This window comes from Cucurbita maxima, unplaced genomic scaffold, assembly GCF_002738345.1.
Source record: "Cucurbita maxima cultivar Rimu unplaced genomic scaffold, Cmax_1.0 Cma_Scf00009, whole genome shotgun sequence".
Classification (NCBI taxonomy): Eukaryota; Viridiplantae; Streptophyta; class Magnoliopsida; order Cucurbitales; family Cucurbitaceae; genus Cucurbita; species Cucurbita maxima.
Window position 1 is genome coordinate 5,738,498 of NW_019272025.1, and position 24,062 is coordinate 5,762,559.

A 24,062-nucleotide genomic window follows, 5' to 3' on the forward strand; every position below is an offset into this window, starting at 1 on the left:
GATTAATATTGAAGAGTTGGATGAAGTTGTAGATACGCAAAGACATAGCTTTGTCCTCAAGAAAAATCTCACACTACCCACAGAAAATACCAGCGAAAATATAAAACAGAAAAAGAAAAAGAAAAAGAAAAAGAAACAAGGTCTTGTTTCTCTGTGTTAGCTTCGTCTGTCTTCAATCTTCCATTTCCTTTCAACCGCCTGACGTTTCGCGCGTTGTTTCTTTTAACTTTTCAGTGCACGAGGAGCTAAAAAATCTTGTGAAATGGCGGAATCATCATCGACTTCAAAATCCGATTTGCAGACGGAAGAAATGCTAGATCGAATTCTGACGCGCTTGGCTCTATGCGACGACTCCAATCTTCAATCCCTTCTATCCAAAGTTCTTCCCCTCACGATTTCATCCCTCTCCTCGCAGGCTACCTCCGTCCGCAACAAGGTATTGTAAATTGGTTATCGTAGCTTTTTCTCGGGAAAATTTATCTGTTTTCAGTTGCTGGCTTGAGCTCAATTATGAAGTTTGTGTTGTCGAATATGATCTTATTCTGATTATCGTTTTGTATCAACTGCTTGAGAACGTTCCTATGAGTTATAAGCGTGTGGTGTGATACATAGTTGATTCTTTTTCTCGCGTTATGCACTGGCATTAGATAGGGAGCTATTTAGTTGGCATGTATTATGATGAATTTTCATTGAATTTTTTGTATACATCATATTCTTTTAAATAATGTGCCTTCAATCTTCACATTCTCAACTCTCCTTCAGGCTAGTGAGTGCTATGAATTTATTTCAAACGATTTATTTTTTATTTTCGGATTAGCCTGACACAAATGGATTGTAAATATGAGTCCCTTAAATGTCAGAAGTTTTGATAAACCAGGTTAAGTATTTTTCAGAATTTTGGATTCTTATTATGAAACGAGCTTGGGAAGAAGTATAAGTAGTGCTAGTTTCAATTGAGGCGTGGCTATACCCTTGTGGCCCTGCAACCACACCCCAAACACAATGCAATGCACATGGGTGGGTGGCTGGAGTTCTGTGGAGGGTGGGGGATGTGGCGGTGGAATGCAGATGGTGGGGTAAGGCTGAGTGCCATGGGTGCATGACGTGAACCTCGTTCGAGGCAGGTGCTAGAGGCCTTAGGCATGGGTAAGGACGTGGGTGGGGGGCTGAAGTGCCAAAGCATGCGGTCCCTCAACCTTCCAGCGTGTTAATCCATGCCGAGCGAGGTGTGTTGCCGCCTTGCGTCTCTCATTGGATTGAAATGGACGTACACCCGCACCCCTCGACCAAGCAGGGAGAGAGAGTGGGATATAGAGCCGAGCTTGGGAGGTGGGCTTGCTTCGATGACGCTTGTACATGGTTGTCTTGTTGCTCACTTTCTACAAGTACTGCTACTTTCAGTTATGGTGAACAGATTTTGTTGGCTCTTAAAATAGCGGTCTTTGTTCAAATATTTCAGAGTTTTCCTAGATTTATGCGTTACAAATTTAACTATGCTGTTTTGATTGGAATATTGAGTATCCTTGTGTTCCTCTTCCCATAAATCATCTTCAGTTTAGACTTCTTTGGCCATGTATGTGCTCCTTGTAGTTTCTTATTTATAGTAACGACACATGCTTGTGTAGATATGAAAATCGGCTGCTTATGTGGAAAGAAACAGTAGAATTAATTACATTGTTGTGTAGGACTGATTTCTAGCTTTAATCTTGAAATCTGTGGCACAATTATAGAAATATGTAATTTCCTTTTAATTTAGCTTCTTTTAGGACTTATGGCTGTCGTCCTTCTTCTTAACTTGACGGAAATGAAACTTGGTTCTTAAAAAGAGTAGAAACAATATAAACAACATTTACTAACTTAGTGAACCTAACATCCCAAGGAGTTAGCTATTGTTCATTTGATATCATATGCTCCTTGATTGTCATTTGTGTAACAACGTCCTTTCTTCTTATTGAACATGAATAGGTTCTCGAGATCTTGAGTCACGTTAATAAGAGAGTGAAGCACCAGTCTCATATTGGTTTGCCACTGTTGGAGTTGTGGAACCTATATTTGGATGCTAATTCTAATTCCATGGTCAGGAATTTCTGCATTGTGTACATTGAGATGGCGTTCGATCGTCTAGATCCAAAGGTGTATGCATCTATCTCGTCCATTTGGCACTTAGGTTTTTATTGTGTTAATTCGGTAAACTTGGGACAATGAGTTGCGCTACGGAGTCCCTGACATTTCTTCCACAGGAAAAGGTGCACATGTCCCCTATGGTTTTGGCAAATATTTCAAAGCTACCTTCTCAGCATCAAGATATTATTTTGAGAATCGTCACTAAGGTGAACTATTCTTTGGATACCTTTGGGTTTGTAGCAAGATACTGTGATCATTTATTTATTTGTTATCTTTAAATGTATCTTACTGTTTTTTTATATTAATAAGATGATCTCTTGACTGACATTTATACCTTACAATATTTTGATTTATAATTTTTCCCCTCATTTTCAATTTTAAAAAAAATGTCTTTTATTGCCGAAAACTGGTTTGATTTACTTTTTCATTCTTATTTTTGTGTTCAAATATAGTTCTTGTTAGGTTATCGATATCGTTATAATTTTTTTTTTTTTTTTTTTTTTTTTTTTTTTTTTTTTTTTTTTTTTTTTTTTTGATAAGAGACAATTTCATTGATGAGTGAAATTTACAAGAGGGATGTACAATCCATGATGTTTACAAAAGACCTTCCCAATTTGCAATGAAGGAGGTATAACTATAGGAAGTAAAAATATTAGACAGTTTATACCAAGATATAGCTTGGTAAACAACATTGTCGAAAAGTTTGTGTAGGTCTGTGTCGTTTTTGCAAATATTCTCTAATTTTTTTCTTTCCACAGATTCCAAAAGAAAGCCATGATGAGGTTTTTCCATAATAGGGCTTTTGCGTTCTTGAAAGGGTGGTACGTTAAGGCCATATCCAAAAAATCCTTTACCTCCCTAGGAAATGTGAGATGCCATCCGAATATATTGAGAATCGTTGTCCAGAAATTTTGAGTGTATGTGCATTCCATAAACAAGTGACTTTGTGATTCGTTTGCTTTCTTGCATAGTGGACACCAATTTGGAGAGAGAGTGATGTAAGGCTGATGGCTTTATGCGCTATTTCCCAAAGGAAGAACTTCACCTTTTTAGGTTGATGTCCTTTCCATATTGTCTTTGCTAGCGTGGGATTTATTGCTTCTACTTTTTTCCCCATAACCATCATCAAGAATTTTGTAGAAAAGACCCTGTCTGCACTGGGGAGCCAAGTTAGTGAGTCTTCTTTGTTTGACAATACCACAGGGGCAAGGTCAAGGCTTAATTCAGCCCACTCTGTTGCTTCATTATCCTTTAGATTCCTCCCAAGCTTCAAGTCCCAAAATTTGTTGACAACATTCCACATTTCTTTAATCGTGGCTTTTTTGTTGTGAGAAAGCCTGTACAAAAGTGGATACTTCAAAGCTAGCGTGGTGTTTTCAATCCATGGGTTAGTCCAAAATGATGTGCTTCCCCCATTCCCCACCTTATGGCGAGTTCGGTGGGTGATGAGATTTTGATGTTTCTTTATGTACTTCCAAGGCCCTTTTGTAGAAGATGGAGGGAGGTGATCTTTGTTTAATGTAGGAGTATATTTAGCCTTTATAAGATTTTGCCATAAGGCTTTTTCTTCGTGATGATATCTCCATATCCATTTGGCGAGGAGAGCTGTGTTCTTCTTCCTTATCGAGAGAAGACCGAGACCTCCCTTTTTTGTTGGGAGGTTTATAATAATCCAACGAACAAGGTGTGCACTATCTTTCCACAAGTAATTTCTGAAAAGCCTTTCTATATTCGCGGCCACTTTTTGTGGCATTTCAAATAGAGACATATAGTATAATGTGATGACCATGTTGACAACCTTCTTTCTATTTTCTCAATAATAATCTTCCAGAAAGAAAAGGATTTGTGATTTCCTTTTAGAGGCAGTCCTAGGTACACATTCGGCCATTCTCCCTTTTTACAACCATATCTGCAAGCAAATTCTTCAATGATCTCTGTGCTAATATTGATGCCCATGATCTCTGTTTTTTGGAGATTGATATTTTGTCCAGAGAATCCTTCGAAGGTTTTTACCGTCTCAATCATATTTTTTATGGAAGAGGCATTAACCAAATCGGAAAAGAGGATTGTGTCATCTGAGAACTGAAGGTGGTTTATGCTCAAGCCTTCATTACCAATTTGAAAACCTTTGATCTGCCCTTCGTATTTTGCCTTTGTCAGTAGGCGACTGAGACAGTCCATTACCATGATGAAGAGAAAAGGGGATAGTGGGTCTCCTTGTCTTAGGCCCCGTGTGGCATAAATTTATAATTCACATAACAAGATGCATAAAACAATATTTACTTGTAGTTTTTTGGGTATAATTTGGATCATATGGAAGGTTAAGAATAACATATTTTTTAACGAGAGAAAGATATGGCTGAAGTTTGGATAAAAAACCATGTAACTGGTTTTTGTGATTCTATTTTTTTGATTAAGGAGTTTCTTCACGACTATGCAGGACTGGATGCCTTTTTATGAAAATCATTTTAGGACTCCTAATCCGATTACTTTTTGTACATACTTGCTCTTGTTATCTTAGATATCTCGTTCCTTGTCAAGAGGGAAAAAAAAAAAAAAAAGAAAAAGAAAGAAAAGAAGTCTGAACTCCTATATGTTGGGATAAAACTTGGATTAGTTTGTTTTCATATTGCTTCTTATTGGGGAGAGAAACAAGCTGCCGTATGCAGTCAGCCTCCCCCAGAGAAGTTTCTGCTCTTGAGCAAGGTTTATGGCCTTTTTTCAGGTGATTGGTGAATGTCACTCTCGTGAAATTGACGATGAAGTTGCCGCTAAATATAGATCCCTGAATACGTCTCAGAATCAATTGCTGGTCCTTGAGTTTTTCCTTCACACAATTTTGTATCAACCTTACTCTGAAAGGTTTGGAATTTTTTGACTTAACATTGTATATTTATTCATCTAAATACTTCTGTCTGATGAAATATTACATAAAATTTATGCTTTATGATTTTTTATAGTGATGGATGCCCGCCTGGACTTTCAATTGCTCAAACCAAACGTGTTACTGGAAAAAATCCTTTGAACAGTGATGTACTACTATTGAGAAAGGTGGTTTAGTCTAAATGACAACTTGACTTGAATGGTTATTCCTATTGTCATAATGGGAAATTACGTGGCTACCTTTGCATCTATTTATGCTCTTTTACCACATTTGCCTACTAGCAATGTGAATAATTTCCAGATTTTTTTGCTACTTATTGAGGAAGCTAAGGTATCTTATGATCTTTTTTCCAACAGTTGGGCATTTTGAATGTTCTAGAAGTTATGGAGCCAGCTGCAGAGCTTGTTTATCCCATATATATGATCGCTAGTGTAGACAGGTATGCATTTGTTTCCCCATATTTTCCGCAGGGTTTGACATCGTAAGTAACAGCTCATTTCCCATATTTCTTAAGATTCAATCTCCAAAATGGGAAAATAATCAAATAAAAGGAAATTGGTGATCGGCATTGTTGGAGCAAAGAGAGCTTTAAATGGGTTTTAGGTCTTAGAAGAAATCTTTTTGGTAGAGAGGTGGAAAATTGGATTCATCTTAGAGATAAAATAGATGTTGTGAGCTTTGATCCGCACGGAATTATTGCTTAGCCGCTCGTCCTAATAATTGGTTCCAACCAAATACCATCCAAAATGTGTGTTGGAACTATCTCTGTTGACATGGCAATGCTAGTAAAAATGATGCTCGTAGATAGAAATGCCGAGACCTGGACTCCTAGAGCTACTGAATAGTACAACAGAACAAACCAAATCTCGATAGAAAAAAAAAAAAAAAAAAAAAACTCACCTTTTTACCTTCCGGATACAATTCAAATAGAACAAATTATTCTTTATTAGAACTGAGAAACAGTGTTCAAAACAACTGATAAAAAAAATGAGTCAAAGTTTGGTAGAGATTTTATTCTCAATTTTTACTCTAGTTATTTATCAGTATTCTTTTATAATCCTTGTATTTTGTGTTTCTTCTGAATTTGTTTCCCTGTTTGCTTACATAAAGTCACGAGCCAGTTGTTAAGAAAGGGGAGGTTCTTCTGAAGAAGAAGGCTTCCACTGCTAATTTAGATGATCAGCGTCTTATAAACAAGCTATTTTTACTATTTAACGGTAAGCGAAACAACTTTATTTATTTATTCAATTCAACGGAATTAACTGATGGCTGCAGCTAGTACTTTCAAATGACCATTTGTTACTCATCCTTCTCCATTGTGACTGTTCATATTCTTGAATGGTGGTCATGCATGATGTTGCATATGTATTTTATAGTTTTTATAAACTAATTTAGGCATGTTGATTATTGTTAGAAAACAACATGGAGACATTCTATTTTTGTGAAATTTATTCATAAAGAATGGAATTAGGACATGGTTTATAAATATATAAGAAAAGTGAGCTGAAGTTGAGTAGTCTTCCTCCAAATCTTGTATTTTCTCCTATCTCCACAATTTCTTTGGATCTCGTACCTGGGTTTTCTGTTGGCAAACTCCTTTCTAACCTTGAGGTAAACAAATATATTACAGGAAAGCTTATATCTTTTGAAAAATGAGAGCCTTGCCCCGACTCCTTCTGTGTTAAGTGGAGTCTCAATTTATTTTTTTATCTCTTTCATAATTCCACCCTATAAAAATAAAAAGAATCTTCCTCCCCTGAAATTTAGATGGATAAAGCTTATGTGAGACTTCTTGTGGGAAGATATGAGGGTCTTTCATAATACGAACATAAATTTTCCAGCGAGAAGAAAAATGTAGGAGGGTGTTTCTAAGTTCGAGAATAGACAATCAGCTATGTGCCAATCCCATTTTTAGGCTTCCCTTAGAGAAGGAAAAAGAAAAAAAAAAATCCCATTTGCAGGGTTTTCTGTTCGGTGATAGGAACCTTACCTGATTTTCACTTGTATTTTCATCTATATTTTAGAGTATTTCTCACTCTTTCTTATCAAAATAAATAAACAAGTGGGAGAGATGTTCCCGTCTTTTTTTTTCCTTATAGTAACTTGAAGTTCTCCTGTCTCTCTTTATTAGCTCTATTTGAATAAATCTATTTTTCTTTATCGATAGTGTAAATGAAAATTTTAAAATATGCTAATATACAAGATGATTTCTTTTATTTTTGTGATGATAACATGATTTCCAATCAATAAAAAGAATAGTTTATCCTAGCACAGTTTTATCTGATTGTAGTTTATTTTACAAATATTGGCCTGGTTTTCTGCTTTACATTTTTTTTTTTCTGATACGCTAAAGTCAGCTACAAATATGTGTTCCTATAACTGCAGGCTCTACTGGCGCTGAAAATACTCCTTTAGAGTCTCGAGTGAAGCCTGGGAGCATTGCCCTAAAAGGAAAACTTATGTCTCTTTTTTGTCGGTCAATAACGGCAGCAAATAGTTTCCCGTCAACCTTGCAGTGCATTTTTGGTTGCATATATGGTTTGATAACTATCTTTGATTTGTTATTCTTTCTAAATCATCTCGTTTGGTAATAATATTAGAATATCTTTTTTCATTTATTCGGGCTGCCAAAGGTAAGAAAAATGGATGACCTCCAGGAAGTGGAGCAAGAAATTTTCAAGCATAATCACTATTGCTACATTGAAAGCCCAAACAGAAGCATTGAATCCGCACATTCCCCAAACTTCCTCCATTTTCACTTTTTTGGCCTCCTATTTCGTGAAAATAGTTTATCTCATGTTTTATTGGTTATTTATCACTCTTTGAAATTGTGTTCTAGACTATTGATTTACTCATTTTGTCTTCGGGTGCTAAATCTCATATGTAGGGAATGGCACCACATCAAGGTTGAAGCAGTTGGGTATGGAATTCACTGTATGGGTATTTAAACATGTAAGGATTTTTTCTCTTGAAATCTTTGTAGTTGGAATTTATTTCAGAAAAACAAAACTCTCGTCTATCTGAAGTTGTGAAACATGGATCTGTTATCCGTTGTGGCAGTACTTTTTTATGTTCTTGAGAAACAAATCTATCGTCTTGTAGGATTTTAAGTCTGTAAAATTGATGAAAAAAATTATGACTGTAAGATGAGTTATTTAAGAGACTTATTTCTCACCTCTTAATGGAATCTGTCACCATCTCTTATTTTTCGTTACTTCTCTATTTGTAATGTGTATTTTGCCCTATTTAATTCGTATAAGTAAATGTTGCAGGCAAACAGTGATCAACTTAAGCTTATGAGCCCAGTGATACTCGGTGGAATTCTCAAGTCACTTGACGGGTATTCAAAATCAGCATCAGGTCCATATTAATGAAGTTTTCATTCATATTTATGTTATTGTGTCTTTATACCTTCCCAATATTCGAAATTGTAGGAGTAGGATCATATCTATATTAATGTAATTCACGCATTTTACCAGATTCTACTACGAGAGACACAAAAACATTTGCCTTTCAAGCAATTGGATTGCTTGCTCAGCGCATGCCCCAACTATTCAGGTTATATAGGCTTTCAGTCTGATACTTCGGTGGTCTGAATTTCATTTATGTTCCACTCTGTGGCTTCTTCCATGCAGTTTGGAACAAATCTTCAAAAACATGAAAGTAAAGTCTGATTTCCGTTTCCACTAATTACAGAGATAAAATTGATACGGCCATTCGTCTTTTTGATGCTTTGAAAATGGAGGACTCATCTCTTCGTTTTGTTGTTCAAGAGGTGACCAATTCGCTTGCTGCTGCATATAAGGTTTGCTACATTTGGTCCATCTGCTTTAAGATATTGATAAATATTTCTGTTATTGTGTATTTGTTTATCAATCTCTTATCCGTTATTGTAAGTGTATTATTATATATTGAGCTCTAATGAATAGCACGAGAGGGTTCTTTTTTATTTTGGCCTCACAGTAACATGGTAAGAACTTGGGATTCTTCTTAGGGCAATTAGAGCTTCGTGACCTTTAGGCTTCAGGCTTAGGGCCCTTGCTGTTTTCCACCTTAGGTTTTTTGAGCTTGCTGTCCCATTTGCACCTAAACCCACGATTGTTGCTGCAAGTTTTGTCAATTCTTCTTTTTTTTTTTTTTTTTTTTTTTTTTTTTTTTTTTTTTTTTTTTTTTTTTTTTTTTTTTTTTTTTTGTCACCACCCAGCCTAAGAGGAAATCCATCTTACAATTTGAAGAACCTCATAATCCGACTAGCAAAGCTGCCCACGTGCCACTTGAAGCCACTGCTCTTTATCCTATGCGGCAATGCATGAATGGCCAAAATCTTCTCCGACCATCACTGTTCGTCTTTTCTTGGCATTCCTGACCCATGTGTGGTTACTTGTTTGATATCTGCTTAGATTTGAAGTTGTTCCAAAAGAAAAATCACACTTTGGGAAGTCCATTCAAATATGTTTTTTTTTTTCTTTTTTGTTGAGTTTTTGAGGTCATTGTGTTTTGATTTCATGGATTTGGATTCGATTGTGTTTTTTGGCATATATGGCTAAACAAAATTTGAGGTGACGGATGCCATGCATATTGAAGTTGTCGAATGAGACGGATCTTCTGATTTTGGTCTTGCAATAACAAGTCCTTAGATTGTGTTAGCATGCAACTACTTGCACAAAAATGGGTGATGGGAGTGATACTTACTTCTTGGACGATAAGTGGTTGGGACATAGACCCTTATTCTCTATGTCTCCACGTTTATATAATTTTTCCTCTATGAGAATCATTCCATGGCAGACGTCCTATATCTTTTTGGGAGCTCTCCTTCTTTGTCATTGGAGTTCTGTCGTTCGTTGTTTGATAGGGAAATGACGGATGTTATAGCTTTCTTATCTTTGATTGGGGAGTTTAAATGTAGACCTGATTGAAGAGATATTCATCTATAGAGCCTTAATCCCATTGAGGCTTTTCTCGTAGTTCGCTCTTTTGTTGTCTGGTGAATCCCTCTTCCTCAACCGTGTTTGTCTTATGTCCCCGTGGAAGGTGAAAATTCTAAAGAATGTAAGATTTTTTGTGAGTAGGCCATTCACAAAAGAGTTAACAATCTTGGATCAGTTGTTGAGAAAAATGCCTAGTTTGGTATGGTTTGTTTTGTTGCATTCTTTCCTGAAAGGCGGAGAAGGCCTTTACCATATCCTTTGGAGGTGCAACTCTCCTTGGATGGTTTGGGGTTGTTTCCTTGAAGCTTTTGGTTTCCAGCTTGCTAGACAAAGAGGTTGTAGAGTGATGCTCAAAAAATTCCTTCTCCATCTGCCCTTTTTAGAGAAAGAGAGGTTTTTGTGGCAAGTGTGTGCCTATTTAGGGTCTATGAGAGGAAAGAAAAAAGACCTTTAGAGGGGTTGGTAGGAACTCGAATGATGTTTGGCTCCTTGTTGGGTTCTATGTTCAATTTGGCTCCGTTGACGAGGTTATTACACTAAGGTTTTTTATAATTACTTTCTAGATCTCATTTTAGTTTGTGGGAGCTATTTTCATTTGTTTGACTCCCTTTTTGTGAGATTGGTTTTTGGCTACCCTTGTATTCTTTCATTTTTCCTCCTGGTTCATTAGAAAAAAATTATATCATTATTTCGTATCTGATCCACAGGAAGCTCCAACTACAGTATTGAAAGAGTTAGAGGCCCTTCTTCTTAAAAATTCTCAGGAGGTATAAGTTTACAACTACTGTTTACTCCCTTCTTGCTTTCTTGTGATCTAGTGTCATTAGTTTCTCATTGCTTCTTAGTTGATGTCTAATTCCATAATGCTAAACAGGAAGAAGGTGAAGTGCGGTTCTGTGCTGTGAGATGGGCCACAAAGTTATTTCATTTACAACATTGTCCAAGTCGATTTATTTGTATGCTTGCTGCAGCAGATTCCAAATTGGATGTTAGGTATCCTTACATCTCCTTTTTGAAAGATTAAGTTTCTTGACATGGGATGGTAATTAATTGAGGACAACGTTGTGTGATGCTACAAATGAGCATAGATTGCTCACTCTCACTCATGTAGGTAGAAAAAAAATGCTAACTTTTTAGAAAAGATCATGGAGTACAAAAATGAGTGGGTATCTTATATTTTGTATATTTATAATAATATTGCAAGCCTTTCTCAATGTGCTCTTTCTAAATTTTTTGTTCCATTTTCTCTACATGATATATATTTACATTGGAATGTCTTTATTTTCTTTTTATAATTTGCCGTTTTTATTGCTTTCACTCGTTTGTAGAGTTTGTATCTTTTGAGCATTAGTCTCTTTTCATTTTCTCAATGAAAAGTTCCTCACTAGTTTAAAAAAAAACATTGTGTTGCATGCAAGAATGTTCTCCCTGAAATTTCACCAAACTTCTTTGATGCACCCTTGGAATGTCCTTATTTTGAATTAGGTTCTTTCTGTAATTCTCCATTCTCGAGTGCTTGGGAGGAGATTCCTTTTTCCCTTTCTCCCTTTTTTTTTTTCTTTTTCCTCTTTGCACTCTCTCTCTCTCTCTCTCTCTCTCTCTCTCTCTCTCTCTCACATAATGAAAATTGTCTCTCTTATAAAAAAGAAAACAAAAGATACATTGTTCCATGAAATAGTCTTTCCATATTTTTTTTGTTATCATCATCTATTCCATTCCTTTCTCTTAGCTGCTTTCTTCTCCCATTCTCTCAAAAGGTGTGTTGCATAGAACCAAATTTCTTAAATTACTCTTTCATTGTTTTAGGGAAATGGCCCTTGAGGGCCTTTTTGGAGTGAAAGGCGAAGGCCGAACTAAAACTCAAATTCATGATGTTAAATATCCAAAATTTGGGGTCATGCTAGATTACATTGTTAAGCAGCAGCCGATGTTGTTACGTTCAACTGAGTTGAGGGAACAACAGCTTCTTTTTCCATCTCCAACATACATTGCGATGATAAAATTTTTGCTATCATGCTTCGAGGCAGAGTTGCAGCAAGATGACTCTTCAGAAGCGTCATCTATTGATGAGTCTTCTGTGGAAACAATGTGTCAGTTTCTAGAACACGCTATGGCTTATGAGGGATCTGTTGAGTTGCATTCGACTGCTTTCAAGGCATTGATAACCATTGGATCTTATTCGCCAGAGGTGGTTTGATTTTTCTTAAAACTGTCTTCAGTGATATTCATCCGTTCCCCTCTGCTTGAAGTTCTTGTGGTGATGTAAGGTCACTCTGTGCAGGTGATGTCAAAACATTATGCATCAAGGATTTCCTGGGTAAAGAACTTTCTTAGTCACATAGATATTGATACTCGTGAATCTGCAGCACGCTTACTTGGAATAGCTTCTTCTGCACTGACAACATCTGCATCATTAGCTCTTATCGAAGAACTATTGACCTCAGTTAATGGAATACATAATTTAAGGTACAATACTTGATGAAAATGTAGATTTAAAAATCATGTTTCTGTCTATTATCAAGGAAAGAAATGTCATATTTCTGTCTTTTGTATGTTGGCTTCATTCTTGAATTATTTTATTCTGCAGGTTTGAGACTCAACACGGGGTGCTATGTGCCCTAGGATTTGTTACTGCAGATTGTGTTTCCAAAGTACCAGTGGTAAGTGTTTGCTATCAATATTTTCGTCCGTTTATTTTCTTGCCATGTTGCGTAAAGTTACCTTTGTATCTTGGGCTTGTATTCTAGAAGAGTGTCAAAATACTCCTTCAGTTTGTTATTAATCAATGAAAAGTTTGTTTCATTGATGGGAGATGAACTTGCCATGCAGCAATTAACTTTTAGATTTCCACAGATTACCCAGACATTGCTCGAGGATATCCTGAAGTGCTTGGTTGGCATCGTTAAATCTGAGACTGCAGCAGTACCCGCTGTAGCAATGCAAGCCATCGGTCATATAGGGTTGCGTATACCATTGCCGCCACTTTGTAGTAATTCTGAGTCAGGTAATCTTTGTTATCTAAGTTAGGAGTTCGAGGGTCTTGTTATTTGTAATTATTTTTATGAACTAAATTATTTGATTAAACTTGAATGCAGTTGATGTTTTGACAACTTTACGTGACAAGTTGAGCAAGCTATTGTCGGGTGATGATATTAATGCAATTCAGAAGATTCTATTATCCATTGGACACATATGTTTTAAGGAAACATCATCAGCATCTCTAAATGTTGCCTTGGATTTAATTTTCCATCTTTGCCGGTGCAAGGTGAATTGAAGTTCCAACTAAAACTTTTAGGGAAAAATTTATCCATGGTCGTATTTTTTTGAGCTTATCATGATTAAAGCCATCATTGGTGCTTCCTGCACTGCCAAAAATTTCAGGTTGAAGATATTCTTTTTGCTGCTGGGGAGGCTTTGTCCTTTCTATGGGGGGGTGTTCCTGTGACTGCTGATGTGATCCTCAAAACCAATTATGCTTCCCTTTCTTCTGCATCAAACTTTCTTGGGGGAGATGTGAACTCATATTTGCTAAAATATAAGTGCAACGTTGAAGGAGCGAATGAAACCAGTGAAAATTTTCATGCTGCGGTTAGAGATTCTATTGCCAAAAAACTATTTGATGATCTTTTATACAGCACGAGGAAAGAAGAACGCTGTGCGGGAGCAGTCTGGCTCGTATCACTTGCAATGTATTGTGGTAATCATCCAGCCATCCAGCTAATCCTTCCACAAATTCAGGTCTGTGTCTAATAAGCAGTATTTAAAAGGAATACTATCAATCCACCCACCCCTATGATTCAAATGCTATTGGCTGTGAAACAGAGCTGAGAAAATAATTCATTAAAAAAAACAAAAAAACATCAATCATCAATTTTTTTTCTTGTTTTCTCAATGAACTCTTTCTTTTTCAGTTGTTTGCTAGACGGCTTTGATCATAACCGTTTATTAAAATTTAGATTCCTTTCAATTTACTACATTTGGGACTGAAATGTGTGAAAATGAGTAAATCGTCCATCTACGATGTTCCTAATTGGGTAGTCAATGACCCACTTGGCGTGCTGATTTGGATTACAATTTTTATGTTAGCATTGAAAATTTTTCATTCCGTATTACTTCAGTCAGCAATTTGTTTCTAGATTGCCAGCAAGGTTGTTTCCAGATTTGCTTCAACATCATGATTTAGTATAAATGTTCTGAAATTTGACCAAATAATTCGATTAAATGTACAATTAGGCTTGATTTATGCAAATTGATATTCTTTTCATGTTGAACCACAATGGACTACTTCATGCTTACTAATTAGGATAAATGGAGCAATTAATGGGAAAATTGTTTGTATAAGTGTAAAATTAACTACAAAAAGGTTTGGTATAACTCTACTTTTGGAGAGTTATCAATGGGTCTCTTTTTTGCTCAAGATGTTTGCACATTGATTTTCTTGTTACCACATTTAAATTTGGTGATTTTGTTGGCTTTTCAATTGAATTATTATTCCACTGCTAGCCTATGAACTGCAAGTTTGTGTTACGACACTGAAAAAAATAGAATCTTACGAGTTTATAACATCTTGTCCATTTCACATTTAACAGATATGTTCGTTTATCTGAATGCAGGAAGCCTTCTTAAATCTTTTGGGTGAGCAGAATGAACTCGTTCAGGAGTTGGCTTCACAAGGAATGAGCATCGTGTATGAATTGGGCAATTCATCAATGAAGACGAACTTGGTAAATGCTCTTGTGGGGACTCTGACTGGTTCAGGAAAGAAAAAAAGAGCAATTAAAGTAAGTCAATATTGATCTCTGTACTTTTTGTATCTATTTTTGATAGTGTGAATCAGAGGCTCACATATTTATTAATCAGCTTGTTGAAGATTCTGAAGTTTTTCAAGAAGCAATAGGTGAAAATCCCAGTGGAGGAAAACTAAGCACCTATAAAGAACTTTGTAGTTTGGCAAATGAGATGGGGCAACCAGACTTAATTTATAAGTTTATGGATCTAGCAAACCACCAAGTATCCTTAAACTCCAAGAGAGGTGCTGCCTTTGGGTTCTCTAAGATAGCTAAGCAAGCTGAGGATGCCTTGAAGCCTTATTTGCATTCATTGATTCCAAGGCTTGTTCGATACCAATACGATCCCGACAAAAATGTGCAGGTACTTCATATGCAACCAATGAATTATGCAAAAAGTTACAAGAAGAAAGTTAATATTTTTCTGGAATATGTTATTTCCTTAGTCCTACCAGTGCACTTCTTTTTTCATTAAGTTCTCATCTGTACTAGTTTAGCACAAAATAATATTTATTCTTGTGATTTTTTAGGATGCAATGGCACATATATGGAAATCTCTAGTGGATGACTCAAAGAAAACGATTGATGAAAATTTTGATCTTATAGTAACTGATTTAATAACACAAAGTGGATCTAGGCTTTGGCGGTCACGAGAAGCATCTTGTCTTGCCCTTGCTGACATTGTACAAGGAAGAAGGTTTAGTCAGGTAACTATCGTATCATCTGCATGTTGTAAGCATCCCTTTAGTTAAACATAAGTTTGTTTCTGTGCTCAAATTTGTTTAATCATGTTAAGGCATGTAGATGTAGCATTCTTTTCTTTTTCTTTTGTTCTTTAATTAAAAATGGCTTACATAATATTATTCTTTTTCATGTAGGTTGAGAAGCATCTGGAAAAGTTGTGGTCAGTAGCATTTCGAGCCATGGATGACATTAAGGAGACTGTTCGAAACTCTGGAGACAAGTTATGCCGTGGCATTACTTCTTTAACAATAAGACTCTGCGATGTCTCCTTAACGGAACTGGCAGATGCTAGTAAGGCAATGAACACCGTTCTTCCTTTTCTGCTTTCAGAAGGAATGATGAGCAAAGTTGATAGTGTTCGCAAAGCATCTATTGGTGTCGTGATGAAGCTTGCAAAGGTTGGTTTTGTTTTGAATTCCTCTTTAGTAAAGCATCTATTGGTGTTATGATTGTGAAATGATATACATTGTTGAATATCAAATTTTAATTTGTAAGAAATTATATGAAAAGGGTTTCTGGTAAAAAAAAAAAAAAAAAATGGAAAGAAAAAAAAACATAATATTAAAAATTAATCATCGTGGCCAATTCCATCTATTCCTCCTCCATTACAACGAAGACCTAGATTAACGTTTTCTTCCTTTTCTGTTTCCTTTTCAATTCTTGAACATTTCATAGGCTGTTATTTTTTTATGATTATTATTATTATTTGCAGGGTGCAGGAGCTGCTATTCGTCCACAATTATCTGATTTGGTCTGTTGCATGCTTGAAAGCTTATCTAGCCTTGAAGATCAGGGACTCAACTATATTGAGGTTAGTTTGGTTAATTTGTTTGACATCAATTGTGATGTAAAAGTTCATTTCTGTAGATGTATGAATTCTCGCATTAATGTTTGATTTTAGGTCCATCAGTCCTATTACTAGTATTAACCGGATTCTAGCGTAAGTAGTAGCTAATAGACGAAAAAAATTCTTCCCTCGACTATGGCTGTGGGTAGGTATATTTTGGATTAAGTTCTATTAGTCAACGAAGCCATTGAGGATTAGAGGCCAGAATCAGGAAGGGATCTTCTTTAAGATAAATTTTGAAAAGGATTACGATCATGTGAATGAATTTTCTTGGATAAAATTCTTGAGAAGATGAGCTTTGGGTATAATGGAGATCTTGGATTTGGAGTTGTGTTAGGATGGTTAAGTTTTCCATCCTTATTAATGGAAGTCATAAGGGTAAGAATCTAACTTCGAAAGGGTGCGAGAGTTCTTTTGGCGATGTTTGGTCCCTTGTTAGATTCTTTGTTTCTCTTTGGCCTATGATTTTAGCTTTGAGAGGTTTTAGGCAAGAGAATCCTTTTTCTTCTTTCCTTTTCTGTCTTGGTAGATGTTTTAATTTGAATGGTTTCCAAATGTGTTGAAGGGAAGATCATTGAAGGTATAAAGTGGGTGTAAGGGAAAGGTGATTCTGTAATAGTCCAAGCTCACCACTAGCAAATATTGTCCGCTTTGACCCGTTACATATCACCGTGAGCCTCACGGTTTTAAAACACGTCTATTAGGGAGAGGTTTCCACACCCTTATAAGAGATGCTTCATTCTCCTCTCCGACCGACGTAGGGTCCCACAGATTCTCTCTCCTCTTCCATTAGCTGATGAAATAGTTTTCTTTTGTTTGGGGAAGAGTAGTCTTTTTTAATTTTGGATCACATTTTTGCTTTCTTCAAAGCCAGATCAATAGAAGTAAGTGCCAGATTCTGGGCTTGACCAGTGACCCCGTTAAAATGAGAGTGAACTAACCTGGTGGGTTGTGAGGTGGGTGTCTTTCCAATGTCGTATCTTGGTCTTCCTCTGGGAAACAATTTTGTTCTATCATTAAACAACCAACCATTACAAGTTGTGTATGCACAATTTTCTCTTCTTTTTTTGGTGGTTGTTTCTTATTAAATTAAAAAAAAAAATCAGATTAAGAAAACTTGTAATGGTTCAATTACAATATTTGAGTGGGTAAAGATTAAAGTTGAGTGTACAAATTATAGGATCGTTTAAGTTTTCCGTTTACCTTTCCGATTTGTGGTGTAGGGGTTACTAAATTCTTTGATTTTTACAGTTGCATGCAGCAAATGTTGGAGTGCAAACAGACAAGCTTGAGAATCTCAGAATTTCAATTGCAAAGGGATCTCCTATGTGGGAAACTCTAGACATGTGCATAAAAGTTGTGGATGATGAATCACTAAATTCATTGATTCCTCGCCTTGCTCATTTGATTCGGTCTGGAGTAGGCCTCAACACTAGGTCTGTATGATGCAAATTGTCGTAACTTTTATTTAAGAGGAGTTCGAATTTTTCCTTTCATTCTATTTGGTTTAATTTTTTTCCTTCGAACGTCTTTTGTTCCAAAGACATCGAAGCCACTAATTTCTTATCTATTTGTTGCTGGTATCGTTAAATCTCATTTTTAAATTTTTTTTGCTTTCTTGAACAGGGTTGGTGTTGCCAACTTTGTGACCTTATTGGTTCAAAAGGTTGGTTCTGATATCAAGCCATATTCAAACATGCTATTGAGGTTGTTGTTTCCGGTTGTCAAGGAGGAAAAAAGTGTGGCAGCAAAACGTGCCTTTGCTGCTGCCTGTGCAGTTGTTATGAAATTTTCAGCACAATCTCAGGTTCAGAAGTTAGTTGAAGATACTACATCTCTTCATACAGGGGATAGGAATGACCAAATTTCTTGCGCTCTTTTACTGAAAAGCTATTCATCCATGGCCTCGGACGTTCTGAGCGGTCATCTTGCAGCAGTTATTCCAGTTATTTTTGTCTCCAGGTTTGAAGGAAACTTCTTTGTAGTAGACTTGCTAAACTTCAATCTTTAAAATTGTTTCCGTATTTCATGTTGCTTTATTGATTCATATCCCTAAACATCGCATAGTGAATCAGTTAGGACACCTGATCAAAAGGATAATCATTTAGGTTCTATTTACTCTGGGATTGAAAAGTTTTTTTGTTTTTTTGTTTAGATTTGAAGATGATAAGCATGTTTCTGGGTTATTTGAGGAGTTGTGGGAAGAAAATACTAGTGGCGAACGTATTACTCTGCAATTGTATCTGGGAGAAATTGTATCTCTCATCTGCAATGGAATTACATCATCATCATGGACCAGTAAAAAGAAAGTAATGTTCTTGCTCCCTTCTTGATTTTTCTAATTTGAATGATTTCCTTTATCATTTTTTCATTCTGCTTGTTTGTTCCTATTTTGTAGTCAGCACAAGCAATTTGCAAACTTTGTGAGGTTTTGGGCGAGTCCATTTCATCTTATCATCAAGTCTTGCTTCAATCTCTTATGAAAGAAGTTTCTGGTCATATATGGGAGGTACAGTTATATTATTTTACTTTATTACCTAAAAGAAATAATTTTCAGGAATAGGTCTCATCTGAAGAAAACTATTTGATGAAACTTTGAATTCTTTGCATATATTTTACTTTGACGAACATAGCATGAAGAGGATTCTGGTATTTTAATAGAATAATGGTAAAAATCTGACTAGCAATGACAGGGATTGATTACCTTTGTTTGTTTTGTCTTTGCTTTGACAGGGAAAAGATACCATATTAGATGCACTGGGTGCTATTTCAACTGCTTGCCACAAATTAATTTCTTCTTCCGATCCTGCCTTGCCCAATGCCATTGTAAACCTGGTATCTTCTTCCTGCACCAAGAAAGTAAAGAAATTCCGAGAAGCAGCGTTTACTTGTCTTGAGCAGGTGCATAATGTTTCTGTTAATAGAGGTCCCATTAACTCGTTCATGAATTTGGTTTCTTTTTGGTTATTACTTGTGTCATCTATGGCTGTTAGAATTTCAAGCATGCTCTTCAACTGGACCTTACTGCATGTTCTTTTCTGTTTTAATCATAAAAAAAAAAAAAAAAAAAAAAGTTGTCTAAAAAAGCTTAACAACAAAAAAACTAAAGAATGTTAACAAATAATGTTCCTAATTTGTTGCTTGGATTCCTTGGGTCTTGAAATATGGATGGTGGCATTTAAAACAGAATGGCTGGCCTGCACTTATCTTCCATTGTTTGCTTGTTTTCAGGTTATAAAGGCCTTTGGCAGTCCCCAATTCTTCCGTATTGTCTTCCCATTGTTATTTGAGGCTTGCAAATCAGCTGATTCTGGGCAGGCACCCCTGGGAGGTGTTGCCGCCAAAACAGGTTCCTACTTTATCGTAAAACATGTTCTTCCATTCCTTCCAATCAAATTTTCTACAAATTTGCTTGCTACTTTCAGTCAGTCAGTTTTATCTTCATGTTGAATAGACTACAACTACAGAAGAGTCTGAATGAGTTCCTTGATCCATTAAGGAAAGACAAAATTAATCTAAAAAATAACAAATGAAGGATTTCCCCCAATCTATTACTGTCACTTGTGTGTATCTATATGGTCATAGATTTATGCTCATCAACTTGCCTTGTGAGGCTTTATTGATCGCATTATGACCAGAATTACTTTATGCAGACTCGGATGATAAAGGAGAAAATTCAGTTCCTCGAGAGAAAATTTTAAATTGCTTAACATCTTCCATCAAAGTGGCCGATGTAGATGACGTTATTGAACAACAGAAGAACTTGCTGCATTTGATTACTACATCCTTGTCTAATGGCTTTCGATGGACTGGTATCTTCTTCTTGTCTCTCTTCTCATCTCTTACTGTGTAGTTGGCTTCATTGATGTTGAAACTGTACTCGTCACTTTCAGTGAAAACTTCGACTTTTTCGTCAATCAATGAACTTTGCTCAAGGTTTCATGAGGTCCTGCATCATGGTTCTCAAGGGAGAGACAAACTTGATAGCACTATTTCTTTTGTTCTTGAGGTAACTGATAGCTTATATTTGCCATGGATTACTGTAAAACACATCTGAAATAATATTTTCCCTCTCATCTACAGTTATCACATTCTGTATCGCCTTTAGTAGTTCAGTGCATAACCACCGTCAAGATTGCTCAGGTGTGTTATTTATTTAACTTTCAAACTAAAATTGAATTATTATGTTAATTCTACAGGATAAAGGGCTAATTGTTCATATTCCACCAAGTTCCTATGGTTTCATAAGTTTATGTTTATCAAATTTAGGTTCACATCAGTGCTTCAGAATGCCTATTGGAGATCATAAAGCTATATAACGACGTACCTTTTGTCCACCGGAGAGACATCGGAATCAAAGCCGAGCTTCTTCATCTGTCCGAGATTGAGAAAAATGAAGTCGCCAAATCATTATTGAAGACGTGCATTGAGAATCTTGAAAACCTCCTCCAGGATAAGATCCAGGAAGGCTAGGCACTGCGCTTTTGCTTGAGCACAACAAAATATTCCACAGAGGCAGAGCAGAGAGCGTCCACAAAGCAAGAGCCGTAGAGCGCGAATGGATGTAGAGTTTCCAGCTGGTAGCCTCTGTTGATAGACAAGGCATAGGAGGCTCCACACTCTTCGCAGATGCTCACGGTCAATCCTTATAATCGCAGTGAGGCTTTGCCGATCCCAAAGCTTCAGAGAATGAAAATTTTAAAACATTTTACATATTTTTACCAGAGCTTGGACCTACGGCGGTCCTGTAAATTACTAAGATTTGGATCTTTCCATTGATTTTTGGTAGAACTCTGAAGATATTCTCATTGTGAATTTAGCTATGATATCTACACAGGTTAGTCAGTCTTGAGCCATGACAAATTTCAATATACATATAATTCAATTCATTTTAATTTTAGATAAATACTATTGTCGTGATTTATTTTCAATAAATCTTGAATTTAACTTTTTTTAAATTAAATTTTATTTGAATTAGATAGGACTAGTAATTTCATGCAGAAATGTTAATAGATAATATTTTTTTTATATAAGAATAAAATTACTAAAAAATACATTTAAACTTTGTACTTTTTCTTAAAAAACATATTTTAAAATTAAAAAAATTTAAAAATGCTCTTATCCTTGATTTTAAATGAAAATCCTAACTTTTTAAAAATAGGAAAGGAAATATATAATTGAAATTATGGGGAATTATATCAAATGACCAAAATGCTACGAAAATCAGACTATTAAAATGTCAAAACATGCTACAAAATTAATGAAAATTTGTCTGAAATTAACATTTTTTTCCTAAAATTAATACTTCTATTATATATTTATATTAAAAGAAAAAAGGAAAATAAGTAAACCCTAGTCTCTTTCCTTCCCCACTTACCCGCCTTTCCTTCCAGCAGCCGTCCGATCCCCACTCTCTACTACGCGCCCCCAGCGCCACTTTACTTTCTCCTCTTCTTATTTCACTCTCTGCTGCAACCGTACGCCCCCACGCCAACCCCATCTTCTGCTGCAGCCCCCCATCAATCGGTCGGCTACCTACAAAACTTGCTTGGATCAAATTTTTTTTTTCTTTTTATTTCTTCGATTCAACCAAATTTGATTTAAAATATGATGAATTTTGAATTAGGCCAGTTTTGATTCAAAATTCTGCCAAATTTGATCTATTTTGGATGGAGATTTCTTTGTTTATCCCTTTCTTTCCCGCAGTTTGTTTTCAATTTTATCTTGTGTTCTGTTTTCTATCTGTTTTTTCCCTTGGTATCGTCATTTATTCTTCTTGACCTCGAAGTTCTTTGCTTCTCAGTGAGAAGATGCATTCCAGAGATAAAAGTGCAAAAGCGGGATCATCTAGGAACTCGACGGATATGGAACCTGTAATGAACATGAGAAATATCAAGAAAGAAATTGAATTCCTCAGTAATTTCTCTTTTTCCCCCTCAGAATTCAGCTCATTATTTGTGCATATATCTTTAGAGGGAGTTTCATTATTTCAATCGACGTTAAGAGACTAGTTTCTTTCTGAAATTATAGAGTATGTATGAAAGCCTTGGGTTCAATTTTCTCCTATTTTCTGGTTTTATGTGCCGTAATGATACGCGTGGAGTTTTACATTTGAAGAAAATATACTACAAATCTTATATGTGATGCCATATTGTATTAACGACACATTGCTTTTTCTATTTTGTGTATACTGATGGAAAACACAGAAACTATTTTATTTCAACGAAATCAATGGATTAATTATTTCTTTCAATTGAGAATCTTTATATATTATTAGACTTTTATCAAAGAAGGATATGTATAGAATGAATCTTCTGAGCCTGTTAGAAATGTATGTCTGTACTAATTATTGTAGTGCTGGTGTAATATACTGAAGAGCTTTGGTAGTTTGGCTTTAGTTTCCGCTCATACTTGAGATTTGAGTCAAGCTCCAAAGGAACTGAATAGATGTTGAAACTGTATGTAACTTGCATCCTCGCATTTCCTTTCAGATTCCATTTGTGTACAAGCTACTTTTTAAACATCTTCATGATCACACCTTTCCATAAGGTAGCTTCCCTCGCTTTGACTTTAGATCCCTCCTCTGGTCTTATATCAATATTTATTGACCAAAATGTTTAGTAATTGGTTTGAATGATGTTTGATTGTAAAGCCTCACCCTTTGTTCGGGGAAAATTTATAGTGCTATGATGTTCTTGATACTCATTTCATTCCGTATTTGTTATGTCATAGACGATGTATTACTTTATTTAATAGACTTAGACCCCTCACCATTCTTAAATGCTAATGTTATGGCAAATATGCAAACAATGAATGGAGGTAGTTTGGAAAATTTCCATACTACCCTAGGCTGTAGTACTAGAAAATTCCCCTTTGTGTGTGCAGTTTTTGGGTAATGAATATAAAAGGAGCAAGTATGAAGTAGCTAATTTGGTTTTTTGTTCCTTATATCAGCCTCCTCTCATATGTCATGGAAAGACAAAAAGGAGATTGAGAGTAGGAAAATTGTTTCTTTGGGTGGAAAGGTACGATTACAAACTATGGATATGTTTCCTGTAGGCTCAATTTATTATGGTAAGCTGAATGAATGTAATTTTTAAAGCTTACATCTGACTCTTGCGTTTACCATGGGGCAGCCTCAAAAGAAACAAAGATTGCCTCTAAGTGTAGCACGACCAATCATAAAGAAGCAGAAGGAAAGAGAACAAAAGATGGTACAAGAGGTAAGGAAATCCGTAAGATGGGTTACTTTGCTTTTTTTTTCTTTTCTTTTGCCTACATCCACTCGTGTTGTTTGCAGCATTGGAATGTTAGTCAATTTGGCGGGATGGCTAGTAGTAACCACTCTAGAAACTCGTTGGGGAAGCGCAAGCCCGAGAAACAGGTTCTTAAGTCGAGTGAAGGCTTTTTCAAACATGGTGTGCTTGATGTCAAGCATCTACTACGCCCAGCTCCTTCTAGGAATAGTGACATTGGAAACGAAATGGCCGGCAAAGGTAGAAGAAAAGGAGGGAAAAAGAAGAATAACAAAAGTAACAAAAAGGGTGGCGGTAAGAAGCGCCATTGAAATCATTCATCACCTACAACATTCCCGTTTTACAATGGAATATGGATATCCTTTTGTCATATCAGATGCAATTCAATGAAATCTTGCATACCCTTGTTTTGCATTTAAATTTATTACGTCCATCTATCCATTGAATGAAATTTTGATTTTGATATTGTTTTTTTTTTATGGATTGGTACCC

The 24,062-nt window shown here is 35.9% G+C and overlaps 3 protein-coding genes across 5 annotated transcripts in view; all 3 read left to right on the forward strand.

The window, feature by feature from the left end:
• The first annotated feature begins 36 nt into the window (after nucleotides 1-36).
• LOC111483643 (proteasome-associated protein ECM29 homolog) lies at nucleotides 37-21,215 on the forward strand. 2 transcript variants are annotated; one of them, XM_023129878.1, is made up of 35 exons: nucleotides 37-436; nucleotides 1,966-2,133; nucleotides 2,241-2,330; nucleotides 4,850-4,986; nucleotides 5,085-5,175; nucleotides 5,365-5,447; nucleotides 6,119-6,225; nucleotides 7,394-7,546; nucleotides 7,896-7,960; nucleotides 8,281-8,368; nucleotides 8,488-8,566; nucleotides 8,705-8,813; nucleotides 10,644-10,703; nucleotides 10,811-10,929; nucleotides 11,743-12,124; nucleotides 12,218-12,402; nucleotides 12,524-12,596; nucleotides 12,790-12,940; nucleotides 13,032-13,201; nucleotides 13,318-13,674; nucleotides 14,550-14,717; nucleotides 14,797-15,087; nucleotides 15,254-15,430; nucleotides 15,602-15,865; nucleotides 16,180-16,278; nucleotides 17,566-17,750; nucleotides 17,941-18,276; nucleotides 18,470-18,623; nucleotides 18,713-18,823; nucleotides 19,048-19,215; nucleotides 19,546-19,663; nucleotides 19,968-20,126; nucleotides 20,208-20,323; nucleotides 20,398-20,457; nucleotides 20,584-21,215. In XM_023129878.1, exons 1-35 carry the CDS (start codon nucleotides 263-265, stop codon nucleotides 20,785-20,787), a joined length of 5,451 nt encoding a protein of 1,816 aa, XP_022985646.1. In that variant the 5' UTR covers nucleotides 37-262; the 3' UTR covers nucleotides 20,788-21,215. The 2 variants fall into 2 exon arrangements, with proteins under 2 accessions (XP_022985646.1, XP_022985647.1); XM_023129879.1 differs by lacking the exon at nucleotides 37-436 and having other exon boundaries at nucleotides 1,993-2,135.
• LOC111483657 overlaps nucleotides 10,317-24,062 on the forward strand; it is a 17,033-nt gene continuing 3,287 nt past the window's right edge. For both annotated transcript variants that reach the window (XM_023129900.1, XM_023129901.1), the window contains exon 1: nucleotides 10,317-10,329. The gene's annotated coding sequence lies outside the window, so the exon portion shown is untranslated. The remainder of the gene's footprint in view (nucleotides 10,330-24,062) is intronic.
• Nucleotides 21,671-24,040, forward strand: LOC111483659. The gene is made up of 5 exons (XM_023129902.1): nucleotides 21,671-21,840; nucleotides 22,118-22,230; nucleotides 23,269-23,339; nucleotides 23,451-23,537; nucleotides 23,615-24,040. Exons 2-5 carry the CDS (start codon nucleotides 22,125-22,127, stop codon nucleotides 23,879-23,881), a joined length of 531 nt encoding a protein of 176 aa, XP_022985670.1. The 5' UTR covers nucleotides 21,671-21,840; nucleotides 22,118-22,124; the 3' UTR covers nucleotides 23,882-24,040.

Excerpts from the sequence above, each read along its gene's own strand:
- LOC111483643 (XM_023129878.1), top strand. The coding sequence starts at position 263 with ATGGCGGAATCATCATCGACTTCAAAATCCGATTTGCAGACGGAAGAA. Across the intron at positions 15,431-15,601 it reads AAGGAAGAAGGTTTAGTCAG|GTTGAGAAGCATCTGGAAAA; the intron begins GTAACTATCGTA and ends TTTTTCATGTAG. Across the intron at positions 18,624-18,712 it reads CATGGACCAGTAAAAAGAAA|TCAGCACAAGCAATTTGCAA; the intron begins GTAATGTTCTTG and ends CCTATTTTGTAG.
- LOC111483659 (XM_023129902.1), top strand. The coding sequence starts at position 22,125 with ATGCATTCCAGAGATAAAAGTGCAAAAGCGGGATCATCTAGGAACTCG. Across the intron at positions 22,231-23,268 it reads GAAAGAAATTGAATTCCTCA|CCTCCTCTCATATGTCATGG; the intron begins GTAATTTCTCTT and ends TCCTTATATCAG. Across the intron at positions 23,538-23,614 it reads AACAAAAGATGGTACAAGAG|CATTGGAATGTTAGTCAATT; the intron begins GTAAGGAAATCC and ends TGTTGTTTGCAG.